Source organism: Ceratosolen solmsi, unplaced genomic scaffold (assembly GCF_000503995.2).
Source record: "Ceratosolen solmsi marchali unplaced genomic scaffold, CerSol_1.0 scaffold1, whole genome shotgun sequence".
Lineage (NCBI taxonomy): Eukaryota > Metazoa > Arthropoda > Insecta > Hymenoptera > Agaonidae > Ceratosolen > Ceratosolen solmsi.
In genome coordinates, this window is record NW_011948415.1 from 10,834,434 (window position 1) to 10,843,534 (window position 9,101).

General features: G+C 41.3%; 1 protein-coding gene across 1 annotated transcript in view; it reads right to left on the minus strand.

Moving 5' to 3' along the window:
* The window catches only part of LOC105368807 (protein Wnt-5b), a 21,767-nt gene that overhangs the window by 11,715 nt on the left and 951 nt on the right, over positions 1-9,101 (minus strand). The window contains exon 2 of the mRNA XM_011507935.1: positions 56-281. Coding sequence (XP_011506237.1) covers positions 56-186 — 131 coding nt within the window. The 5' untranslated portion in view covers positions 187-281. The remainder of the gene's footprint in view (positions 1-55; positions 282-9,101) is intronic.

The window sequence follows — 9,101 nt, forward strand, 5'->3', positions numbered from 1 at the left end:
GGGGGCGGGGTGTGTGGGGGGGGGGGGGGGTGTGTGGCTCGGAGGCTGTACTCACATCCAGGTGCCGGGGCGCGAGGCCAGCGCCAAGCCAAGGAGCAGCGACGCCAGGAGCGCGTTCACCTGAAAGTAGGAGCCGTGGGAGCGAGGGCGGCTCCCGTCCTGGCCCGCATCGACGACTATAACCATGGCTCCGGGCGGGTTTCCGGCTCGACCGGCTACGTCCAGCGAAGCTCTCCCATGTGCTCGGGGACGGCGACGAGGTGGCCTCCTTCCTCACGGGCCTGCGGACAACGTTGGCACTTAGTTGACGTTTACACTTACACGTCGGGCACCTTTGTGTCACACTGGCTGCCGACGGCCGAACGTCCGTTTCGCTTCGTTCGCGCGAGGAGGACTTTAGACTTACGGGGGCACGACAGTTCTACACACGCGACGACTAATTGCATCGGCCTCCCGATGGCGCCGACTCGAGTTTTCCCGGTGACTCGTGAATGTTGCTCCGCGGGAAGCTGAACTTTACGGTACTTTGGACCCGCGAGTTTTTTCCCTCCTCTCCCACCTCCTATCCCATTACAAGCTCTTAGATAAACGTGCGATCGGTGCCCGCGGCAACGGGTGCGAACGTCCGGTTGTTTGGCTTTGATGGTCGATTCCGGTGGAATTGTTGACGAAATACTCGACTGAACAGGAGTGTCAAACGTCTTTCGGGGCACCAATATCAGAAGATAAGGAAAGCCGGTACTCGAACTGCCGGATGAATGGTTTTATTGTGTAATTGAATTGGCGCTCCTGGTGATTCTTTGTGAGACAAGCGTACATCGCTAATCTCCGATGGATCTCCGTCGTCCAAAGGGACTTTATTTAATCGGCCTTCACCAATGCCCACAAAATCACTTTCGGGACCATTCAATTATTTCGCGAATGATTCTTGAGACGCGGCACGATCACTTAACTGTGACACGATTTTGGCATGTTTTCCACTGCAATTAATGCTATAGAGTGAGATAAATGGCGTTTCAATTGTTTTCACAATTTAGATGACTCAATAATCAATGGAGTGCTAATAAACCTAAAGAGAGTAATTGCGGAGGGGACTAATGCCCGACATTATAGAATATTTGCCAGCTATTGAAACAATTAGCGTATGTTATTGACAGAGTAAATGTAAACACTTTGTGTAATTTTAAATGCCAATGGCATCTAATTGCTCCGCAGCAACGACATTGTACAAGATTGAAATATGGAATTGTTTATCCGTTGTTTATTGTACGCAGGATGGTTATTATCGTTGTACGACATTAGCGAATATGAAAATTTTCATATAATGGCTGCTTCTTGCTCGATTAAAGCATTGGCTTTAGAAGTCTCCGTCTGCCATTACAACGACTGTGCATTGTATAAGAAATTGTAATTCGTATCTCGTTTGACTATCTTTTATAAAAGTATAAATGTCGGGGTCTAATTCATTGACTAGAGTTAATGAAACGTAAGGAAGAGAAGTAAAGGAAGTAAAGGAAAATAGATAGACAATATTTTCGACGATAATAGATGCTGTATAGTTTGTAAATAAAACATATCGTGTAAATAATTAATAAAGTCGTCTCTCGTGTCAAAGGACAACATTTTTACAAATCGTAACGATGTCGAAGTACTCTAATAATGTTTTTCTTTTTATCGAAAGCCCATCTGGGGAGCTTTTGAACGCGCGCCTATAATTATTTGTATTTGCACGGTAGTGTGTGTCGGTTGATTCGTATATATGAGTGTGCGAATACTGTAAAATTATGTCTTCTATATTTATCCGAGCGAGCGATTAACAGTGCTTGTTTGTGCGATAAAATTTAATGTTTGGCTTATCGTAAGGTCAAAACATCGAAGATCGAAGTTTTGGCGATACAGGCTATAAGACAATGCTCATGGACGTTTCTTTCAAACAATCACGAGAATAATGATGATCCGAATAACTGATTATACGGAATATATTATCGTTCCAAGTAGAGTCGAAGATTGAAATTTAACCGAAACATGTTATGATAATCGATTATAAACAATAAAAAGGAATTTTTTTTCTTTTTTTTTTTTTTTTTTCGAACGCTTGCGCAATCCTATGAACACAAAATTCATTACTTCTCATGTACATGACGATACGAGCATTTGTTATCTCTTAAGAACAATTAATTGCCGTGCCTGAATATTTTTCAAATAGCTTATGCAAAAAAAAGGAAAAAAAAATTATTAAATTAATTTTAAGGCAAATTAATTAATACGATTTATTAAGCTTAATAAAATTAAAATCTAGTGGCTACGACCAGGAAATGCAAAGCCCATTTTATCCCATCAATCGAGTAATATGGTCATTTTTAATCAACATGCTATTATTGCCTTTTTAATGGAAACAAAAAAGGAGAGAAGAAACAAGGCCTTAGTATAAATTATGGGACTTTTATGTTTTTATTTTTAATCCTTGATAATTGAGTAAGACACAATTTTAATTATCGATTGTAATTAGCATTAAAGAAGTATGGAAATTGTATTGTTAGTACGTATTTTATATTCCGAATATTAATAAAAATAAATTGCTGAACAATGGATTTAACAATGCAGAATAATAATTCTGCTATATACGTAGAAGAAAATGCAACAAACTCATATCTTTAAATAACATTTTTATGGAAGATAATTTTGAATTACAATTTGAAGTTTGAACAAAATCAATTGCAATTTACGATCCTATTATAATTAGGCAAATTTCTAATAATGCTGTACACGTTAATTTCATCTTTTTATTAAGCTTATTCCTACTGTTCGAAAAACATTGATTATACTTTCTTTCGGTATAATAATAATAATGGGTTGGCAAAAGTTTCTTCTCGCAACATTTTCATACGTCCTTTACATTACATCTTTTTCTTGTTTTTTATTTTTTATTTTTTTTAAATTTTCTTTTATCGTCATTATATTTTACAATTTCAAATAAAATATTACCTCTAAAAAAAAATCATCGCATAACCAAAAGGAGGCCGATATAATAGACAATATTTCTATTTCATTATAAAAGTACTACGTATACCCACACGCATGCACATGGAGTCGCGCACGCGCACGTACGCATCAGTTCATACTTTATGGCTTAGAAACTCGTTTGCCCACGCGTCGATCTGTTACCGTCAAGTATATATTGAGATTACAATCAATTTAAAAAAATACTCAAATGTTAAGATATTGTTGATAGAATTATCGAGCGATATCTATTCTTTAAGAACATTTTCCAAAATTACTGCATTACATCGTGAATAATAGTAATAATAATAATAATAAGAAGAAGAAGAATAACAACAACAACAACAACAAAATAAATAATAATAATAATAACAACAACAACAACAACAACAACAACAACAACAACAACAAAATAATTAAATAAATAAATAAATAATAATAATAATAACTAAAAGAATAAATGAATAAAGCTGGAAATGATTTGAGCATTCGATAAAATTCAATAAAACGTAAAAAAAATAAAGCAATTATATATTGATTATAACAATTGTATAAGAATTTAACACTGAGACAAATATCGTATAGACCCTACTAATGACAATACTGAGAATATTAACAAATATCTGGTTATGAAATTTTGAAAGCTAGTTAATTCAACGAGGCTTCTCTTTCTCACACACACACACGCGTGCACATAGAGAGGCACTTTTGATTCGGTTTAAATGGATTTCAATTTTACGACTCTTATTTAAGATTGATTAAGGAAATATTATTATCATAATATGTTTTTATAAACATCTCGAATCACCCGAAGACACAAGTAGGCTTGCCGGCAGTAGCCCATAAAACGTGTATACTAATTAATCAAAAGTTAATCTAGATCTTAAGCAATCCGGTAAGTACGCACAGTTACTTGAAAAAGAAGAAGATACATTACAGTGAAATCTCGCCATCTTTATGGGTTCGAAACAGAAAAACTTCATCATCCTTAATTAAGAGTTAATTTTGTTTTTACTTTGTCCCCCCCCCCGTCCGTCTCTCTCACTCTCTCTCTCTCTGTCACTCTCTCTCTCTTCTTTTCTTTATTCGCTTTTTTTTCTTCTAAGTATGCTTACGTTAAAAACAAATATGAAGGTTTTAGTAGCGGGGAATAAATTATAACAGCCAGGGTGATAAAAAAATTAAAATGAATGAAAAAAAAAAAAAAAAAGGAATAGAAGGTTAAACAAGGCAAGACGACGACGTTTATTTATAACATAACAATCGGCTAGAAGTTCACGCACTTCAATATTTATCGATTAGCGCTCGTTCATTCTCGTGAATGAAACCACCGCGAATTCACGATCTTATGAGAGTTTGAGAGTTGGCGATCGGACATTCAATGAACTTGGACAAGCAACGACCGAGCGATGCCTTGGCGCAACTTACTCCACTGTTCAAACCAATAACCGAGCAATCGTTTTTACCAACTCAATTATCAACAATTACACATGATTCTTATCCTCCCGTGTTTCATTCGCCAGATTCTGCAGAACTATGGTCGACTCCGATCAACTGGCGCACCCGTGGTCAATGCGCCCCCGCGTGAATCGAACGCGTTTGTAGTGCCGACGTCGAGTTACAGGTGACTACGTCGAGGTCGTATTTATCTAGCGACACGTATAACCGGGGATCGTCCAGCAGCTCGCATCATCAATATCGCATAAAAGTACTTGGCTCAACTTCTTCCCTGCTCCCGGCGATTACCAACACAGTTACCAAGACAGTTGCTGCTATCCGGGGCTGGAGATAGGCGCTATCCGAGCCTCGCATTTCTCGGCCGAGAGCTCCCCCTGGGATCGTACAAGGGATCGCAGGGTGCAAGGCGCGACAGACAGCCCATTGCTCGATAAGGATTAGCGCGGCGATACCGCCTTCCCCCTCCGCCCTTGGGAATTCCAACTCGGAGGTCAGAGTGAAGAGGGACCGCGGCGGGATGAAGCGGCGAGTGGCTGGCAGGAAAGAAACGAGCACGCACTTTCTCACCCGGCCAATCGAGCCTCTCACTCGTTGACGTCTTCGCGCTGCCGGTCTCCCCGCGGGTCGACGAGGAGAAAGGAAACGTGCTCGCGAGAGCCGAGATAGAGCGAGCGATTTAGACGCGATGGTGATGGTTCGTAAGTGTGTGCGAGGAGACTTGATTTCATTTAATTGACAAGTAGTTGCGCGATCGGAGAGAGGAGCGATGGATAGATAAAGCGAGAGAGACGGCCGGGTGGTGGGATGATAGGTGCTACTGCTGCTTTTGTGTGTGTGTGTGTGTGTGTGTGTGAGAGAGAGAGAGAGAGAGAGAGATAGATAGAAAGAGAGAGATAGAGATATATATATATATATATATAGAGATGGGGGAGGGGAGTAGATAAGTGAGAGTGCAAGTATCACAATGGACCGGCGGGCGCCATCGTGCCACAAGGACTTGCCTCAGACGGCGGGGCTTTTTGTGTTTCTCTGTCTGGCCTGTCCCCGTCTATCACTTGGCTGTGCTCCGTTTCCCCCAGCAATCGCTGGAATTTCACTTTTTTTCATTTTTCTTTTCATTTCTTTTCTTTTTTTGTTTTGTTTTTTTTTTTCTCCATAGATCGCCGACAACGATATCTCGTTTTGTTTAAGTAAGGTGAACGCCCCAGTTTGCTCGATGACGCTCCAGCGTTTTTCCTCGCCGAGATAATAAACTCGGCAGGATCGTGGGGCCATCTCCTCCTTGTCATCCTCCACCCCCTCTCCATCCCGCTCACCCTCTCTTTTCGCGCTAACGTGGATTTGGACGCGATTCGAAAAGGAGCCGTTTTTACGTGCTTTTAATGGGCCAAGAGGTAATAAACCTTACCGTTATGCTAGTCGATAAAAAGTTTCGAGATCGATGGGATTATGGTTTGTCAGGGCGCTGGACAACTTAAAATGACGCCGGGGGATCGGACGTTACTTTTCGGCGATTTCGCGCGTGGTACTCGGTCGGTGCTGGCGAGTGCCGTACGACTCTCCTCCTCCTCCTCGCCGAGGCCATCGCCAGCTACATTATTAAAGCCGATTATTACACCTTTTTCCCTCCGGCTCATTGTTTCGCGTTCTCGCGACTTTCTCGCGCCCGTTGCTTCTCTTTAATTGATGCGAACTCATGAGATCGGGGCCGATACGCCGGCTCGCACATTTGCGCGACGAGCATGTGGAGCGACGTGGCAGTGCGAAGGAAAAGCCGTTTCTCCCGGTATATTAGGCCGAGACTGGCTGGGAGTTGGCTCGAGCAACAATGCTCGATTCTCTATCCTCGTTACACTTCATCGGTGCGTACTTCGGGCATCCCTCGCGAGTAATTTCAGATAAGAAGAAATTGTAAGAAGAAATGGTCTCTACCATCAAGTTCACGAGGCCATTCAACTTGACGATTATTCGCCAATGCCGCTGCTACGACTCTCTTCCTTCCTTCGCACTACTTTATCAACTCCGGAGAAGCCCATGAGAACGCGCGTTTGCGAAAATTTCCGAGTTCGAAGTACAGGTGAAGGCGGTGCGGACGGTGATTCACGAGACGAGTTTCAAAAAGCCAATTGACTTTGGTTTATTGGCGGTGTGTAGCCAGATATGATACGCCATCCTCGGCAAATATCTCCTCAAATACGACGCATTTCGTTTACAGTATTTTTAAAAAGTTTGCTCGTTACTGCCTTTGTTTACAATTGTATACCATGGAGGAATAGCGTGGATTGTGTGTTTGTGTAAGTCGTGGGAGCTCGTGAGATGCTATGCTCCGCATACCATAGTTTTCCAAGTTTAGATTTGCCTGAACTTTGTGTCAACCTTGTCCAAGTATTCCAAGAGAAACTTAACGCAAAGTTTACGAAGAATTCAATATGAAGGTTCACCGCGGAATGGGCAATTGTATTAATGTCGTATACTTTGATGATATTTCACGAAATATTTGGTTCATCATTTTCATATCTTGTCTTGGCACAAGTGAACAAAAAAAAAAAAAAAAAAAAAAAAAAAAAAAAAAAAAGTAAAACATTTGAATCAAGTAAATGTATGACGACACTCTAATAATTACGTTGTAATTAATTAGTTAATCGACTCCGAAAGCGACCAACTTTCCGAATATGGCAGAGTAAGGTAGTTGCAGAAACGTCGTTGGCTCGCGTTAATTCGTTGCTAGTCGAGCACCTTACAGAATATTTTTTTCTATTTAATTATTTATTTCTGATGGCACGACTCATTGTTATTTTTGTTTTTTTTTTTTTTTTTGGCTAACGCAACTTCATGCAATTTGTGAAAATCATATTTTCGTCACTATTAAATTACAGATAACGCAAATCTGGTCAATGAGAGAATTATCATTATCAAGTCGATATACACAAGTAAATTACATAATTATCATCATATAAATGTCGAATTGAAAAATTATTTTTGCATTGATTAATCGAAGCCTATAATAATATGAAACGAACACCACGGAGATTCTTGCTTTCAAGCCGACGGCAACGGCAAAAGGCTTCGAGGAAACAAAAGATGATGAAAAAAAAAAAATAAATAAAAGCAAAAAAACAATGCCTAGAAAGTATTTACGATCGTCATTACAGCCAATATTGAATGTCTATATGTTCAATGGCAGCAGTAAAGAACGCGTCGTTTGCCTTGTATTTAAAATCTTTGAGGCTTAACGTCTCTTCCCAACCATTAGTTAACCAAAGTAAATTCGACAATTAAGACTTAAGCACTACAACAAGATATGCAATTGCCCTTTCCGATTTGCAATTAATATTTTTCCGAATTATAAGTGCGAAACTAAATATCGGCCATTTGCGGAAGGGAGATCGATAAGATAAAAAAAAAGGTAACATCTTGATAGAGTACTTAAATTTTACGCGATAATGTTATTAAATTCAGAAGAATTTTATTTTGATCGAGCCAAAGATCGCTGTCGAGCGAGGCAATTAATTTAGATAATAAACCGTATTTATTATAGGACGCCGCCGTTTCACCAGCCACATACTTAGAGAATCAAATTTTTATTTGCGAAAAAATAAGAAAAAAAAAATAAATAAAAGATGCCGATTCCTTTGACCACCGACACAGTGCTTACAGGTGAAATCCCGTTGCAAAAACAAAAACACAAACAAAAGCGTAAAACCCCCATTGCGAGGGGCTCGTGTACGAGGACAGCAATCAAAAACAAAAAAGAGCCGAGAATAAAAGCAGGAAAAAGGATAAAGGAATGAAAAGACAAGAAGAGAGAATGGTGTACCACCTCCAAAACAATATCCAGCTGCTCAAATTGTTCGTAACTCTTAAATGAAATATGCTTGAAATAGCACGTGATCGATAACGAGCGAGCGAATACGTCGTCATCTGCGTAGCGGCCGATAATTATAGCAAATTACAAAGCCATAAAACCGGGGTCCGAGCCCAGATGAAAAAGTCGGGCGGCCATTCGTCTTGAAATTAGATAGCAGCTGGAGATAAGAGCGAGCGAGTCAATTAAATCGTCCGTATTGAATAGGCATAGAGGCCATTGCAGCAACGATCCGCGAGCCGCAAAAGATTATCGATGCAGCATCGTTTGGCGTGGCTAGAGGACGGACCGTAAAACCATGGACATTTTCATGGTATCGGGTATGGGGGTATTTATCGGGCTTATTAAGTACTTATTAAGTGACCTCGCCTACACTCTGCCCCACAGATAACGAGATCGCGGCCTCACCGAATAATGCGACAGCGCAATTACGTCGTTAATGCGCGCGCTCTCAATTAAGGGCCGCGTGGGTCCGGGCGATCGGTGGTCCGTTCGGTGAGCCACGGCACCAGCGCCGATCCATTATGCTTCGTTACACAGTGTCCGCTCGCGATATTGCTGCTCGTCGCTCGTGGGCCGAAAGTGGGCCGATGGGCGCCGTTGGGATTGTGGTCGTGGGGGCGGAGGGGGGAGGGATTGGGAGATAGAGCGAGAGTGAACGAGAGAGGGGTTGGGATTGGTGTTGGGGTTGTGATTGGGGTTTGGCGGGGTGATATGTGGGGCGGGGGAGGGGGAAGGGGTGGGGGGAGGGGGGTGGTAAGAGGTTAAGTAGAGGGTG